General features: G+C 45.0%; 1 protein-coding gene across 3 annotated transcripts in view; it reads right to left on the bottom strand.

Moving 5' to 3' along the window:
* The window catches only part of LOC112260395 (period circadian protein homolog 2-like), a 31222-nt gene that overhangs the window by 6789 nt on the left and 6661 nt on the right, over window positions 1-17772 (bottom strand). For 2 of the 3 annotated variants that reach the window (XM_024435464.2, XM_024435466.2), the window contains exons 2-17: window positions 17062-17584; window positions 14070-14305; window positions 13795-13916; window positions 13306-13507; window positions 12534-12585; window positions 11993-12135; window positions 11766-11844; window positions 11542-11648; window positions 11220-11373; window positions 10805-11054; window positions 10579-10690; window positions 10101-10317; window positions 9682-9803; window positions 6653-6919; window positions 5541-6457; window positions 959-1196 (exon numbers count right to left, since the gene is read on the bottom strand). In XM_024435464.2, the coding sequence (XP_024291232.1) occupies window positions 959-1196; window positions 5541-6457; window positions 6653-6919; window positions 9682-9803; window positions 10101-10317; window positions 10579-10690; window positions 10805-11054; window positions 11220-11373; window positions 11542-11648; window positions 11766-11844; window positions 11993-12135; window positions 12534-12585; window positions 13306-13507; window positions 13795-13916; window positions 14070-14305; window positions 17062-17453 (3610 nt within the window). In that variant the 5' untranslated portion in view covers window positions 17454-17584. The remainder of the gene's footprint in view (window positions 1-958; window positions 1197-5540; window positions 6458-6652; window positions 6920-9681; window positions 9804-10100; window positions 10318-10578; window positions 10691-10804; window positions 11055-11219; window positions 11374-11541; window positions 11649-11765; window positions 11845-11992; window positions 12136-12533; window positions 12586-13305; window positions 13508-13794; window positions 13917-14069; window positions 14306-17061; window positions 17585-17772) is intronic. The other variant, XM_024435465.2, reaches the window with a different exon arrangement.

The raw sequence follows: 17772 nt of genomic DNA, 5'->3' as shown, positions 1-17772 counted from the left end.
TTTACGCCAAACATAACGTTTTGCATTGTTGCCAAAAGTTCAATTTTGGTTTCATCTGACCAGAGCACTTTCTTCCACATGTTTGGTGTGTCTCCCAGGTGGCTTGTGGCAAACTTTAAACAACACTTTTTATGGATATCTTTAAGAAATGGCTTTCTTCTTGCCACTCTTCCATAAAGGCCAGATTTGTGCAATATACGACTGATTGTTGTCCTATGGACAGAGTCTCCCACCTCAGCTGTAGATCTCTGCAGTTCATCCACAGTGATCATGGGCCTCTTGGCTGCATCTCTGATCAGTCTTCTCCTTGTATGAGCTGAAAGTTTAGAGGGACGGCCAGGTCTTGGTAGATTTGCAGTGGTCTGATACTCCTTCCATTTCAATATTATCGCTTGCACAGTGCTCCTTGGGATGTTTAAAGCTTGGGAAATCTTTTTGTATCCAAATCCGGCTTTAAACTTCTTCACAACAGTATCTCGGACCTGCCTGGTGTGTTCCTTGTTCTTCATGATGCTCTCTGCGCTTTTAACGGACCTCTGAGACTATCACAGTGCAGGTGCATTTATACAGAGACTTGATTACACACAGGTGGATTGTATTTATCATCATTAGTCATTTAGGTCAACATTGGATCATTCAGAGATCCTCACTGAATTTCTGGAGAGAGTTTGCTGCACTGAAAGTAAAGGGGCTGAATAATTTTGCACGCCCAATTTTTCAGTTTTTGATTTGTTAAAAAAGTTTGAAATATCCAATAAATGTCGTTCCACTTCATGATTGTGTCCCACTTTTGTTGATTCTTCACAAAAAAATACAGTTTTATATCTTTATGTTTGAAGCCTGAAATGTGGCAAAAGGTCGCAAAGTTCAAGGGGGCCGAATACTTTCGCAAGGCACTGTAATAGGAAAATAATTAGAACAAATGTACAATAAGGCTAGGGTAGGTGTGTGTACAGACCTGTGCCACTGCCAGATACTCCGCTAGCTGACGTTCCACATCCCAACGTTCGGCTGTTATTAGACATTCTGCTGTTAGACGTTCTAGCTGAGGTTCCGCAGCCATTAGAGCTGAAACCCATGGACCCTGAAGTGCCTGAGCTGGTGCCTGAACAAAAGTCTGAATGGAGCAGGATGTCCAGGAGGTCACCTGATGATGAATTGACATCGCTATGGTTACCGTTGCCCGGCGAGCCCACCTGCAAGACAGAAGTCAAAGGATAAGGTCAACAAACAGAAGCGCCACTTTCAAGTCGTATTGCTCCCTTTCTTCGGTCATCAGTCCCATCCTTTGTTTTTTTGCGACTCTCCTCTTTCACTTCTCCCTCAAGGTCTAAGAAGCGACTCAGTCATATTTATTTAACCTTTATTTAACCAGGAAAAGCCCATTGAGACCCAGAGTCTCCTTTTCAAGGTAGACCTGGCCAAGAAGTCAGCAACAATCAATACATTACATAATTAAAACATACAACAATGTGATCCAGCCTAAAAAAAAAGCATTTACACTCCTCTGTAACAGTCTCCCATCAATATTTTTAATTATTTCAGTGGCACTAACATATCTAGATGAAGCATGAATTGTAGACTATTCCATGCGTCTGGGGCACAAGAAGAGAAGGCAGTCTTGCCTAATACTGTGAATGTCCTGGGGACTTTAAGTAGCAACCTGTCACGACTTCCGCCAAAGTCGGTCCCTCTCCTTGTTCGGGCGGTGTTCGGTGGTCGACGTCACCGGTCTTTTAGCCATTGCCGATCTACTTTTCATTGTCCATTTGTTTTGTCTTCTACACACCTGGTTTCTATTCCCCAATTACATGTTCATTATTTAACCCTCTGTTTCCCACATGTTAGTGTGCGTGTTTATTGATTGTTCATGTCGGTTCTTGACGGCTGGTTATTGATTGCCGGGTTATGTATTTACGCCCGTTATTTTCGAGTGACCGGTATTTCTCCGCAGCTTAAGTATTGTCTGTGTACTGGTGCTGTCGTGGGATGAAATACCTTGTACACTCACCTCTGCTTTCCTGCGCCTGATCTCACTGCACCAGTTACCCACCGCATGACACAATCACCTAGCACACCGGGTATGGTAACTGCTGTTGGTGAAGGAGACCAGAGTATAGAGGTAAAGAGGGAGTTTACCAAAAAGGGCTTTGTAGATGAACACATACAAATGTATCTTTATGCTCATATAAAGTGAGGTCCAACCTACCATTTGGTACAATGGTGAGTGAGTGACTTGGCATTTGTAATAAAGCGCAAGGTTGCATGGTAAACAGAGTCCAGTCTCTGTAAGACGGAGGAGGTTGCATGGTAAACAGAGTGCAGTCTCTGTAAGACGGAGGAGGTTGCATGGTAAACAGAGTGCAGTCTCTGTAAGACGGAGGAGGTTGCATGGTAAACAGAGTCCAGTCTCTGTAAGACGGAGGAGGTTGCATGGTAAACAGAGTGCAGTTTCTGTAAGACGGAGGAGGTTGCATGGTAAACAGAGTGCAGTCTCTGTAAGACGGAGGAGGTTGCATGATAAACAGAGTGCAGTCTCTGTAAGACGGAGGAGGTTGCATGCAACAAGTCACCATAATCAATTACAGAGAGAAAAGTGGCCTGAACAAGCTTCTTTCTAGCCAGAAGCGGGAAGAAAGCCTTATTACGAAAATAAAAACCCAATTTCAAGTCAAGCTTTGTCACAAGATTATCCACATTAACTTTAAAGGACAACTGGTCATCCAACCAAATACCTAGGTATTTGTAGGATGACACTTTTTCAATGGAAAAAGCCACCAGATGTGAAAATGCTAAACTTCTCTGGCAGAGTTCTAGCTCTGGTAAAGGTCATGAATTTAGTGTTTTGTATATTCAAGACCAGTTTGAGACCATAAAGGGAGGCCTGCAGTGACTGAAAAGCAGTCTGGAGCTCTTCAACAGCCTGAACCAGAGAAGATAGTCCCACTACGAGAGATGGATAGACAGAGGTCTGTATTACAGTAACTACAGTAAGTTATATTTTGTGGAGAGTTGCGATGTTATCCTACCTCGTCACTGCAACACCTCAGCCTAGAGCACACTATATTCCATGATAGTAGTTGGAGACACAATGTTTTAGACGTAACATTTTAGCCAGGAGACTTTTGGATTATTGCACTTTGACATGGCAGCACAGTTACTTCACACAGGATGTCGGAATTGTAAACCTTTTTAATGATTCAATACAATTTGCATAAACTAGATGAATTGGTGAAACTATAACATTGTCTCCCAGTAAAAGCTTTCATAAAATATTCATAACAATTACAAATCTACAGCCTGTGCCAGTTGCCTGCCAGCTGAAGACAATATGGGTCTGATTTGTGAATGACGTTGGGGTTAAGTCCCTTTTTACACATCCTAACCCTAGCCTAACACCTCCAGTCTGAAAACAACACTTTTCTAGTTTTGCTGCCATTTTCGTGAAACTCAATACTGATGCCACAAACTTACACTAACGCTGTTTCCGAGAGAGTTGGAGGAGCCTGTACTAAATCTCTCTGGGGTAAAGGGAGGGAGGGAGAAGAAGAGGATACAGAGGGGGAAAGAGTGAACCAGGTCAAACTCATGAGGTCTGATATCAAAAGGCTCAGAGACCATTTCTATCTACAAGCTATCATACTGCTCAACAATTGAACTGGACTGACCCCCTTTACTGACTCCCCGCACTTTAGCACACACGCACTCAGACAAATATACACCCACCCAAACAGATATACACACACACCCACCCACACAGGTATACAGTACCAGTCAAAAGTTTGGACACACCTACTCAATCAAGTTTTTCTTTATTTTTACTATTTTCTACATTGTAGGATAATGGTGAAGACATAAAAACTATGAAATAACACACATGGAATCATGTAGTAACCAAAAAAAAGCGTTAAACAAATCAAATCAAAATATATTTTATATTTGAGATTCTTCAAAATAGCCACCCTTTGCGTTGATGACAGGCCAGGTCATCTAATGCCTCACTACATCAATCTCCTTTTTGGTCAAATAGCCCTTAAACAGCCTGGAGATGTGTTGAGTCATTGTCCTGTTGAAAAACAAATGATATCCCATCTGGTTTGCGCTTAGTGGGACTGGCGTATCGCTGTAGAATGCTGTGGTAGCCATGCTGGTTAAGAGTGCCTTGAATTATAAATAAATCACTGACAGTGTCACCAGCAAAGCACCCCCACACCTCCTCCTTCATGGTTCATGGTGAGAACCACACATGTGGAGATCATCCGTTCACCTACTCTGCATCTCACAAAGACACGGCGGTTGGAGCCAGAAATCTCAAATCTGGACAGATTTATACCAGTCTAATGTCCTTTGCTTGTGTTTCTTGTCCCAAGCAAGTCTCTTCTTCCTATTTGTGTCCTTTAGTAGTGGTTTCTTTGCAGCAATTCGACCATGAAGGCCTGATTCACACAGTCTCCTCTGAACAGGTGATGTTGAGATGTGTCTGTAACTTGAACTCTGAAGCATTTATTTGGGTTGCAATCTGAGGCTGGGAAATCTATTGAACTTATCCTCTTCAGCAGAGTTAACTCTGGGTCTTTCTTTCCTGTGGCGGTCCTCATGAGAGCCAGTTTCATCATAGCGCTTGAAGGTTTTTGCGACTACACTTGAAGAAATGTTTTATTTTCCGAATTGACTGACCTTCATGTCTTAAAGTAATAATGGACTGTCGTTTCTCTTTGCTTATTTGAGCTGTTCTTGCCATAATATGGAATTGGTATTTTACCAAATAGGGCTATCTTCTGTATACCATCCCTAGCTTGTCACAACACAACTGACTGGCTCAAGCACATTAAGAAGAAAATAAATTAAACAAATTAACTTTTAACAAGGCAGACCTGTTAATTGAAATGCATTCCAGGTGACTACCTCATTAAGCTGGTTGAGAGAATGCCAAGAGTGTGCAAAGCTGTCATCAAGGCAAAGGGTGCCTACTTTGAAGAATCTCAAATATATTTTGACATGTTTACCACACTTTTGTGGTTACTACATGATTCCATATGTGGCATTTCATAGTTTATGTCTTCATTAAGTAATATTTAAAAAATGCTGAATAGTCTAAATAAAGAACCCCACGCCCCCCCAAAAAAGTACAAATAAAGACCCCCCATTTTTTTTTTTTTTTTTTTTAAATAAAGAAGAATACAAACTTTTGACTGGTACTGTACACTCACACCCACACAGATACACACCCACACAGATAAACACTCACACACACCTACTGCTGCCACTAATTATTTTTACTAAATACTGAACAATTTAAACATTTGCCCCCCAATCCACACATCCCCAATACACATGTAAATATTGGACTATAAATTGTGCCTTCCTGTATTATACTTGTGCTAAAAAAAACGATTATATTCTACTGAACTATTTACTTTATGTTCGTATCCTTATCTTTTACTATTTCTTGCGTTGTGGAGAAAGAACCTGCAAGTAAGAATTTTGTTGGATTGCGCATACCATGTGTATCCCGTACGACTTGAAAATGAGTATCATACCTGCTGAAGCTCCTTGACCTTCTCCATGGCTTGGCAGACCATGCTCCCTCCCTTCATGTTGACGGTGTTATTCCCTTGTGTGCCAACGGAGGGCACCACCACCATGCGGTCCAGTCTCTCCAGGGAGCACCATATCTCCTCCAGCTGCAGGGGCGAGCTGCACCATGATTGGACCAGTGGAGGGGAGGACGCTTGGTCCCTGTCGCCCATGGTCCCATGCGGGGAGCAGCTAGACTGGGTGGTTTCTCCAGGTGGCTTGGGAGCCTCCATGGGCATGGAGAGTGAGAAAGGCTGGGCGGGGATCGGGAAGGCCGTCAGTAGGGGAAAGGCCTGTGGCTGAGCCGGGAAAGGAACATGAGCAGGTAAGGTGAGGGATGTCTGTGGGTGGAAGGGCTGTGACTGAGAGGGGTAGCCGGCTTTCTCGGCCTGGTAGAAAGGCTGCTGTCCTGGAGCCCCGCTTCCCATTTGAGGGAACATGCAGCTGGGGAGAACCAGAGCCACCACGGGGGTCACCATGGGAGTAGAGAAGGGCGAGGGCTGGATGTTTGGTGGCTGGCACTGGGGATCCTGGTTGCCCTGGCAGTCACCAAAGCCTGCCAATGAATTCTCTGGGCGGGTAGGCATGGTGCCAGCCATGGTGCCCGCCCCAGGGTAGACCTGGAGGGGGTAGACTGGCACCACGGTGGGGTAAGCCAGGGGCAGCAAAGTGGACTGGGAAGTGTTGGAGGGGGACCAGGGGGTCTGGTTGAGGCCCTGGTTGAGGAGGTGGGGTCGGGGCTGCGGCTGTCTTCTCCTATGAGACACGGAACTGTCGGACGACTCGTTCTGTTTCACCCGCTTAGACTTGGTCTTCTTGTTGCGCCCACTTCGACGGGCAGCGGGCTCGGCCTGCGTGCATGGGCGCACAGCGGGCAGAGCTAGAGAAGGGGACAGCGAGGGGAAAGGGACAAAAAGAGGGTGTGATTACATTATGTATTTGACTGTAAGAGGTTGAGTGTATGAGAACATTATTAAGGTACTGTGTGTGTCTATGTTGAATTGTACTAGCCCAAGTCTAACGACCTATACTGAGTTTGTATTGTAATGTGTGTAGAACATGTTTGCTACTGTACCATCAGCGGCGCCCTGTCCCTTCTGGCGCTCCAGGTATTGGGAACAGTTGGCCTGGAAGGCCTGGACTCCCCTCTGTTCCCTGAAGCGACACAGGAAGGTCTGCTCCTCCTTCACGGTGTGGGCTACTAGGACCTGTTTGGTCAGACCGAGCTTCTTATAGGGCTCCCTCTCCAGGCTGGGAGGTGAAACAGCATTGGGGGGAGGCCCAGGAGTCTGGCTGCCCCCCTCCACCTCAACCCGAGCCACAGATACATCTACGATGACCTCTGTACAGGGAAAAACAGACAGAGAAACAATTATACAACATATACATAAAACACCCAATCGCTCAGGACATACAGAGATGAGACGCTGTAATACCCTTAGCAACATTGATAAACATATATATATTGATATTCATTACAGGGAAGCAGAGATGCAGAGAGAATGGTATAATGCACAGCGCATTTAGACACATAGCTTTGGTATAACATACATCATGGTATAGTCTTGAGGAACCAGACGACTGTGAATCTCTGAATATTGTAAAATAAATCTGCTACATTACACAACATCAAGCTAGATCCATACAACACACACACCCATGTACCTATGCACGCACGGACCCACACAGTCCTCACTCCCAAACACAACCCCACCACCACAAACTGAAGACAAAAAAGAGTAGAACAGAATAGTAGAATGAGACATGTCAATGTCCCCGTAGTGTATACCTGACCCGGGCTGCAGTTTCTTATCTCCTACATGCACGACGGTGCTGCTGTAGCTACACTGGCTTGCTACTGACACCACGCTCTCGGCTTTGCCGCACGGTGGCCCAGCGAGGGCCGCCAGGGAGGAGCCCACTGCCCCTGTGGCTGAGGTTGTAGCGTCTGTCGTTATGTCTGCGATGACGTCATGCACAGGGGTTAGACCAGGCTGATGCTTAAACAGTGCAGGGTCTGCCAGGGTGACAGGGAGAGACTGAGGGAGGGTGACTTGGAGAGTCACATGTAAAGTCCCATAAATGCAGATTATAGAGAGATAGACAAAAGAGAGAGTTTGGCAATGTGTCTGATTCAGTTGGTGACCTGTCCAACAGAGCCTTGGTGAGACTGATAGTTTTTCAACTGAATGAGTCTTTAAACTACATGAGTATTTAAACTCAATGAGTCTTTAAAAATAAATGAGTCTTTAAACTACAGTGGACAAAATATAAAACGCAACATGCAAAAACTTAAGATAATACTAAGCTACAGTTCATATAAGGAAATCAGTCAGTTGAAATTAATTAATTAGGCTCTAATCTATGGATTTCACATGACTGGGAATACAGATATGCATCTGTATGGTTACAGATACCTTTTTTAAAAAGTAGGGGCGTAGATAAGAAAACCAGTCAGTATGTGGAGTGACCACCATTTGCCTCATGCAAAGAGCTGATCATGCTGTTTATTGTGGCCTGTGAAAAGTTGTCCCACTCCTCTTCAATGGCTGTGCGCAGTTGCTGGATATTAGCGGGAACTGGAACACACTGTCGTACACGTCAATCCAGAGCATCTCAAACATGCCCAATGGGTGACATGTCTGGTGAGTGTGCAGGCCATGGAATAAATGGGGCATTTTCAGCTTCCAGGAATAGTGTACAGATCCTTGTGACATGGGGCTGTGCATTATCATGCTGAAACATGAGGTAATGGCAGAGGATGAATGACACAATGGGCCTCAGGATCTTGTCACGGTATCTCTGTGCATTCAAATTGCCATCGATAAAATGCATTTGTGTTTGTTATCTGTCGCTTATGCTATGGGGCGCTCTGTTCACCATGGGGCACTGTTCACAACGTTGACATCAGCAAACCGCTCGCCCACACGACGCCATACACGTGGTCTGCAGTTGTGAGGCCAGTTGGACTTGTTGCCAAATTCTCTAAAACAATGTTGAGAGAAATAAGCTTTTTGTGCATATGGAACATTTCTGTGATCGTTTATTTCATGAAACATGAGGCCAACACTTTACATGTTGCGTTTATATTTTGTTCAGTATAAAGGAGTTTAAATATAAATACTGATATTTTGATAAATTGGTATGTGTATGTGGAGCCAGACAGAATCTGCAGGGTGTTTTCCAACCAACACATTATCAACGTTGTCACACTATAACAAATCAGTGTATCTGTGACTATTAATCTAGCAGTATTATTTGTTTTAAATTCAATTCATCCCACAGGTATCTTTAATTTGAATTAGAAGTTTGCAGGTTCCATCTAGAATGAGACATCTAATTTAAGTACAAATCACACCGGAGCCAAAGGCGTCAAAATGTCAGAGTAGAGAGCGTCAATACACATTAACGCGTATGCCAATTTAATTGTCACAATAATCCATAACAAACAGTCGCATTTGTTACGTTCGCTATGTAGCCCTTGTGAATTATTGTTATGTTCCTTATGACTCACCTTATATGTCCTACGGGAGCCACCGTACCTGCCTGCTCCAAACAGTTGTTATGTTTGGTCAAGAACATGAGGTCTGGTGTAGCTAATACACCCGATGAGTTTATAAAGAATTTAGCTAGTCTCGTTCTTTCTACATGGCAGTATTCTCTCTTAGCCTGCCTAGGCTTTATGCCTGTGATCAAAATCAACACAAGTAGGTATAATGTTATTGTTTTCAAATATGTATTTTTGGCACTGGCAGTATTGTTGTTATAGTAGCGACCCATTATCAACACTTAAATATCCAGACGTAACAATGCACAAACAAGTTTATTTTCTGGCAATTTATCGGCTCATTTTACTAGCAATACTTTGTGTAGACGTGAGAAAAATAGATTTGATTTCTAATTTAACGCGCGGTCCGTCTGTGTTCTCCCACTCACTACCTTGCATTCTAATTCCGACTGGTAAAAAATAGTGGTGTAGAAGAGTTGACTTGCAATATAGGATACATTAAACATCATACTGTAGCAATAATACCGAAGTCAATTGTTGAACATCTTTTATTAGTGATAAAGTAAAAATAGATTACGACCAGTGGTAGAACGTACCTTCAGATAATTGCATGGGATTGTCCCCTCCTTTCTGCTTGTCCTCATCTGAGGACATAGTGTTGTCAGAAGAGTGGCACCTCCTCTTCATAGTGATGGGAACATTACAGCCCTCTAGATATCTGCCCAGAGAGGGAGAGAGATGCACACAGAAGGATGAAGGACTGTTTTTGATTAAGATATAAAGTTAAATCAATAGCCCATGATGTAACTACTACCATGTAATTGGGTAGCAGTAAGTACATACAGAATAAGTAACAGTCTCCTTTCCACCTATCTACCCAAAAACAATGCCCATAACAGGACAACTAGATTAATAGACAAAAGACCCAAGACTATAAATAGGCTAGATGACCAGAGAGATGTACAGATACGTGATTAGCAAGATAAATAGGTGACTAGTTAGTAGTTGTTCTGACCTGATGACACTGTCTAGACAGCTGATCTGTTGGTAGGAGTAGACCGTCTGGTCGTTGAAGGCCAGCTGCTCCTCCTGTACAGCAGTCCTGCTGCTGCTGTCCTCCAGGTTCAGCCCACTGACCCCAGCACTGACCCCACTGTCCCTCCAATTCAGAGGGGCCACAGGGGCTGCAGATTCCTTGGAACGCACCCCTGCTGGACTCTTCTGGAGGAACTCTGCTGGGGAAAAGGGAGTGTGTCAAGACTGGGATGGGCATGGATTTTTATGTTCTGTATATGCCAAACTACACCCATGAACTACACCCATGGATATGTGTGTTTTCTACATCTCTTCCAACACACAGAAGTGCATTCATATCTGTACATCAACACATATGTACACTCCCCAGTTCACATTAGCCAATGCAAATGCGAACATATCTCTATGCTTCCTGCAGACTGTAAATATTTCTGTGCTGGTTTGCTTGTTTGACTTACTGCCAGGGCTCTTCTTGGTCTCAGGCATGGCTGAGGCGGAGGCTTGGTAGATCTGCTGTTCCTGACTCTTCTGGAGGTGGATACCTTTACAGATCTCCTGGAATGACCTCTGCTGGGGAGGAGAGAAGAGACATGTTCACTATCACGGAGAGAGAGAGAGAGGTAAAAGAGAGAGTGAGAGCGAGTGATAAGACAGGGAAAAGAGTGTGACAGAGAGGGTACTTACAGGTTTGGCCCAGCTGCTCTCACCCTCCTCCTCGATGTGTGTCCTGCTTGGGCTGCCCTCGCTGGTCATCACCTGAGATGCTACAAGGTGGTCGTTGCTTTCCACGCTACCGTAGCCACTGGAGCTAGTGTTGTGCACCGGCTGTAGTAGCAATCTGTGGATCTGCTCAGTGATCTCCCGGACTTCAGAGTCCATCGTCTCCATGAGGGCAGGGAGCGGGGACACAAACACATCCTCATTCACCGGGCCTCTAGAAGTGGGAACAACTACATTATCCTTATTCAGTCATACAGGCTTCTTATATTAGAGATTTTTTTTCTGTCTATTTCAAAAGAATTGTGCCAAGATAACACAAAATAGTGCTGGGCAGAGAGTAGTGTCAAGATAGAAAACATTGTGCTGGGCAGACACTCACATGCGGACTTTGTGCCTCCCGATAACGAAGGAGACCTTGCGGCTCCAGGGGTTGACGAAGCTGGACCAGCTGGTGTCGACGATGACGTACTCTCCGTTCTGCGTGCAGAACCTGATGGGGGAGTGGTCGAACGGCTGGCCAGCGTACTGAAGGACTATGGGTAGGAGAGAGGACATAGATGTTAGCAAAAGACGGAGTAAAGCTAAAATGGAATATATTCTATTATTAAAGGGTCATACAGTGTGTTGTATGCAGTCCAGAGATAGAATAGCACTACGTTAATTAAGTAGTATGTTAGAAGGTGTGTTCTAGTTTCTCTTACTCTTCTTGTGAATGGCCAACATGACAGGCCTGTCATCGGGATGCATGAGAAGAAGGATTGGGGTGCCAATCAGATCCTGGGGGAAGTACCCAAGAAGTGGAACAGCTCTGAAAGGCAAAAAACAATAACTTTGTGAGTCAGCCAATAGGTTTCATAAAAGCACTGTACTCTTCTGTCGGATAAAAACAAAAGTGTATGGGAAAAAAAGTGCAAATGTGTCTCACCTCTCATCCACATCCTGGAACACACAGCTAGGGGTGTGTGTGGTGGTGAAGATGCGCTTGTCACTAGGGATTCTGGGAGCTGTAGGCAAAATGAAAACACTACTGTTCCCACACACTATATTTCACATATACCCATTTCACTAATATACACTACTGAGGATGCAGTTTCAAAAGTATTCAAACAGTCACGACTCCGGCATTGTGACGGCATTATCATTGGTCCTTACCCTCGTATCCGGAGTGCACCTTCTCAGCCAGTAGGAGGCAGCAGAACTGGTCCTCAGAATGGACCTTATCCTGCACCTTCATCAGGTAGGGGGTCATACAGAATGGGTAGTACTGCAGGTCCCCCTCACACTCCTTACCCCCACTACAGAACACAGGAGAGAGAGGACAAAGTCAGCAAGTCACTAAAGCAGCAACAAAACCATGAAAATATAGTGTCCTTATGATTGTCAGCTGTGTCAGTGACTCACTTCATTAACATCTATTTCACAGATTGAGTTGCTGCTTGGGTGTTTTTCTGCCTCTTGGGGGCAGAGATGAGCTGTAGATCTACTTTAACGGCAACTGTGAATAGTGTGTGTGTGTGTGTGCATGTAAATGTGTACGTGTGTGTCAGAGAAAAGAGCGAGAGCTTCCTGTTTATGAAACCAGCTGAGAATCAAACTAATTTAAACTGGAAAGAGGGAATGAATAGAAACATGGAGAGCAGCTGACTCACGGACGCAGCCACACACACACACACACACACACACACACACACACCTGATCCGACAGAAGAACGATTTTTCCTGCATGCAGTCCGACCGGGATGACTCTGAAAGGGGAGGAGGGGGGGATGAAAATGGTTTTAATTCAAAATATGTCTACTTTATTGGCTCAATGCCGACCCTCTTCATTCAACTGAGATACTATTTCACGAGTCACATCAGCTTTCAACAACACACCTATTCAGAGAAATTTACAAGATGAATACAGAACAAAGATACGCTCAATTTAGAGTAGGAGAGAAGATCGGTGTCTTATCTGGTGCCCTTGCTTCAATGCGTACACTGTATGTTTTCCGAGCTCTGGTTAACCCCCTGTATTGACTGGTTTCGTAGGAATCTGTAATTGATTTGATTAGGGTGGGGACGACTAGACTCTTATACAGGTACATTCATGTTTTACTAGCAACGGCTTCGCTTGTGCTGTTTGAAATGGATGACTTTTCTGATCATTATAACTACATGGGATTTGACTGAAGAGTGTCTCGAAGCGCTATATATTTAAAATGGGACAGGCGGACCACCCTTATAGCCAGGTTTAATGGGTAAACAAGCATGTTCTCTTTTTCCATCCTACCATATGCCTTTAGTGCATGTGTGATGTAGCTCTGTTGTTCTCCAGTCTAAAACGGTTCATAGACGGTCTATAAGAGGTTATAAGTTAAGGAGGGGTTTTCGCTACCTGCTCCAGGAGGGCAGGTGGTATGGCATGTTTAGAAGTGTTTAGATTGTCTATAAGTGGTTATACGCGCTCGTAGAGGGGTCATTACCTGCTCCGGTGCACATGCTCCAGGAGGGCAGGCGGTAGCGCGTGGTGAAGCTGTAGAAAACACTAACGTCCTGGGGAGTCAAGAACTCCACAAACTTGGCATCCTTGAAGATGCCCCGTTTACAGTTGAGGATGGAGGCGGCCTGGTCTGAGATGTAGACGATATTTCCCGTGATCAGAGATACAGCTACAGCAAAGGTGTCCTGGAAGGACACAGAGGCACATGTGAGAAACTGGCATATACAGTACACGGACAGCTGCAAGTTTGGATTACTCATACGTTATTACATCACTGGGATATCTGATCTGTTGTTGGTCAGACACCATGTCAAATTGGGACGGATGGCATGGATGTGGTAGGCATAAACTCGTGGCTCTTATAGTGTTAACTCAGCATTACTGTTGGGTTCCATTTGTTTTTGAGGATGTATTCAAGGAAATGTTTTTTTGTGTGTATTCAGAAGTAATACTGTACTACTAAGGAATTTACATTGTTTTTGAGGGTGTACTCTGAGGTGATGCTGTCTATCTCCTCGATGGTGTAAGAGGACACTTCCAGGCCTGATGGCTGACTGTCATTGGTCATCAGCAGCTGGTAGTACTCCTCATTGGCTGAAACAACACAAACACACATTGGTTTCCTTGTTGGACTTTTAAGACACATTCCTAATACAATAAACTATAATGTAATGATGCTAAATTTCTAATCTTCTCATATGTTCAGGACTACCACCCAGAATGATGTGCGGTTTGGTTGTCTCTTACCTTCCACCTGTTTGACGCAGCGCAGTGCGTATTTCAGGGTGTTTAGGGAGCTGGACTTCTTGCCTTTGTTCCTCTTGTCAGCAGGCAGGAGATGTCTGAGCTGCTTGGCGGTCCTGAGCAGCTCCTTCTGGGTCTTGGTCTTAGCGGACTCCTCACTACTGCAGCCGCTGGTGGAGGGGTTGTCCTGCTCAGAATTCAGCAGGCTGAAGGCATTGGAACTACTGGGAGGAGAGGGGCTGTGGGAGTTAGAGCGACAAGCAAGAGAGATAATTAATAACACATTTATATTAGAGAATTGTTTCACACCACTAGAATTACATTGTTGCAAGCCGAAGCTACACTGTAACAAGTCTTCTACCGAGCTGCATACTTTTGAAAAACAATAAAGGGACTGAAAGTAGGCTTGTTATTGTTGATGTTTCAGCTACAATGTCTTTTTCTTGAAAGGTAGCCTTGACTGAGGTTAACAAGAAAAGGTCTACTTTCAATCATATTGTTTTTGTTTTCAAAACGACACTGAGGCCATTCATTAAAATGCTATTCCTCTTGGACAACAACAGGTGAATTGCGTTCATTGCAGGCTAAAAGTTTCTCTTTCACAATATCCGATTGAAATACATCCATTGAACACTGAGTCTGAGTTTTGCATGAAATTAATGAGTTAATTTATTTGCACAGCTGCTACAATGTCTTGGAGTTCTCTACTCTTTTTGGGTTCAAGAGAGTGCAATGCTACAATGGTACATGGACACCAGAGCACTTTCGTAGGAATCTGTAATTGATTTGATTAGAGTGGGGACGACTAGACTCCTATACAGGTACATTCATGTTTTACTAGCAACGGCTTCGCTTGTGCTGTTTGAAATGGATGACTTTTCCGATCATTATAACTGCATGGGATTTGACTGAAGAGTGTCTCGAGAAACACATTTAAAATGGGACAGGCGGACCACCCTTATAGCCAGGTTTAATGGGTAAACAAGCATGTTCTCTTTTTCCATCCTACCATATGCCTTTAGTGCATGTGTGATGTAGCTCTGTTGTTCTCCTGTCTAAAACGGTTCATAGATGGTCTATAAGAGGTTATACGTTAAGGCAGGCTTTTCACTTCCTGCTCCAGGAGGGCAGGTGGAATGGCATGTTTAGAAGTGTTTAGATTGGTGCCATATTGTGTCCTTGGGGCACAGAGTGGCCCATGCCACGTGCATTTATTGTGTTTGTGAGAATTTGCAGTAAGTAGGAGCCATTGTGCGTTTTTACGAGCATTAGCTTACAGGCTTAGCGAGAGCGCTACTACATCCAAAGGCTATAAACTGCCCCCTAAGGCAGCCAACTCTTCGTATATAACTCAGGTGTGTTTAAATAACTAGCTTAAGTAGCTGAGAATATAAAGCGGCTTCAGAAATAGCCTTTCTAAGCGCCAATACAGATCTAATTATATCGAATAGTTCAATTACATAAAAGAACTGATGATAGAGTATCAACGGCATCTGCTATTGGGATCAACAGATCGGTTTGGCATTAGAGTGGCAAGTTAATGGTGAATTATAGAGGTTGTTAATGATAGTATAGGCCTCCTAATGATAAGAATAGGCCTCCTCACTGTTAAAGTGGAGCCCATAGGAACATACTATTGTCACAGAGGTGGGAGGTGGACGGGAAGGAGGAAGCGGGGGACAACTTCACCATATATGGCAGATAAGAACTGAGACGTCTCAGCAAAGAATGACCCTGATAACTGTTTGCTTTCATCGCCAATTTTACGCAATCAAGATGTGCTCCAGTGTCTTCCTCTGAAAAGAGTGTTCAAGGTGATTTCAGCCCAGTTGCTGTGGAACAAGGAGAGAAAGGGGGTGACAGAGTGTCATCAGGATGAAGTGCTGCCATTCAGGGTCCTAATTGGAGCCACTCCATTGGCAGCTTCTTTAGTTTCTCACTGGGGTCCATCATTACTTTCTAAGGGCTTTTCACTGCTCTCTGTGAGGGCCTCACTTCACTATGGAGCAGGCTGCATGGGCACCACGGGAAAAGACACCACTGGAAAAGAGGTGAGTGGTGGGTGAGAGACAGGGCGCCGCTGTGCATCACATACATCTATTATCTAGGGCATGTCAACTCTCTGAGGCCGGGACAAGTGGAGGTTCAGAGTAGGGATGTGGGCCAGCATGTGTCAAAAGAGAGGAAGAAAGAGGGATGGGTCTCTAGAGCTTCAGAATGTGCTGCTAGTGACAGTCATATTGATGCCAACTTACCATATGTCCTAAGGAGAGAACGGGGACACACAACAGAGGACACATGGTTTTGTACACGCATATGTGGGATATGTGATAACGTACGTTGTCGGATCAACTAACACGTCGACTGTATATTCTACTGGGCTGCCATCGATTTAGGAAAGAGGACCTACGACTGGACTGGTAAAACTTAGTAATGGTAAAACGTAGGAATGGTAAAACGTAGGAATGGTAAAAAGGTACCCATAAAGAAACGTGATCTACTCTAACCCCACCCCACCCACAAACCACTTAAACCCCACCCCACCCACAAACCACTTAAACCCCACCCCACGCACAAACCACTTAAACCCCTCCACCCACAAACCACTTAAACCCCACCCCACCCACAAACCACTTAAACCCCACCCCACGCACAAACCACTTAAACCCCACCCCACCCACAAACCACTTAAACCCCACCCCACGCACAAACCACTTAAACCCCACCCCACCCACAAACCACTTAAACCCCACCCCACCCACAAACCACTTAAACCCCACCCCACCCACAAACCACTTAAACCCCACCCTACCCACAAACCACTTAAACCCCACCCCACCCACAAACCACTTAAACCCCACCCACAAACCACTAAACCCCACCCCACCCACAAACCACTAAACCCCCCCCACCCACAAACCACTAAACCCCACCCCACCCACAAACCACTAAACCCCACCCCACCCACAAACCACTTAACACCCCCCCCACTGACCTCTTGCTACTCCCAGACGACTCCAGGAGGGCGGAGTCCTTGCTGTTGCGGTTGGAGCTACCTGTCGACTCGTTACCATGACTCTCGTTGCCATGGCTCTCGTTTCCATGGCTTCCATGGCTCTCGTTGACGTGTGACTCGGTCTCGCTCCCGCTGGATCCACTACTCTTCATCTCCACGTCGTGGTGGCGGGAACGTGAGCAGACGTTCTTACGCCGGATGCTGTCACTGCCCTCTGAGGCAAGACCCAGGTCTGGACCACCCTGGCCATAGCTGCTCATACGATGGAGCTGTGCCATGGAGCTGCACGAGGGCCCCCCCCTGGGCATGGAGCTGCACGAGGAGGCCCCCCTGGGCATGGAGCTGCACCCCAGGTCTGAATCCTCTGACATTAGGGAGGTGTGGTGTGTTGAGGGTTTGAAACCAGAGATGTGCTGGGTAGAGAATGGAAGAAGCCAAACCCAATCACACCATCATCTGCAAGACGCTGGAGAAAACGGGTGGATTAGAGGCCGAGAGTTTTCTGTAAATGAAGAGAGGAAAAAGAGGGTCAGTTACGACTTCAAACAATAATAAAACCCTTTAGGAAAACCTTGTAAAATGAAATAAATCCCTGGAACAAAAATATTATTAGATACAGTAGATTTCCCTTTGAAGCTGTCAGACAAAAAACACAGACAAGACCCCCCAAAGGGTGACACTTGCTGCTGC

The sequence above is a fragment of the Oncorhynchus tshawytscha genome, linkage group LG10, assembly GCF_018296145.1.
Source record: "Oncorhynchus tshawytscha isolate Ot180627B linkage group LG10, Otsh_v2.0, whole genome shotgun sequence".
NCBI lineage: Eukaryota > Metazoa > Chordata > Actinopteri > Salmoniformes > Salmonidae > Oncorhynchus > Oncorhynchus tshawytscha.
The sequence above is the reverse complement of the archived record's forward strand: the minus strand, read 5'-3'. Positions and strand labels throughout refer to the sequence as shown.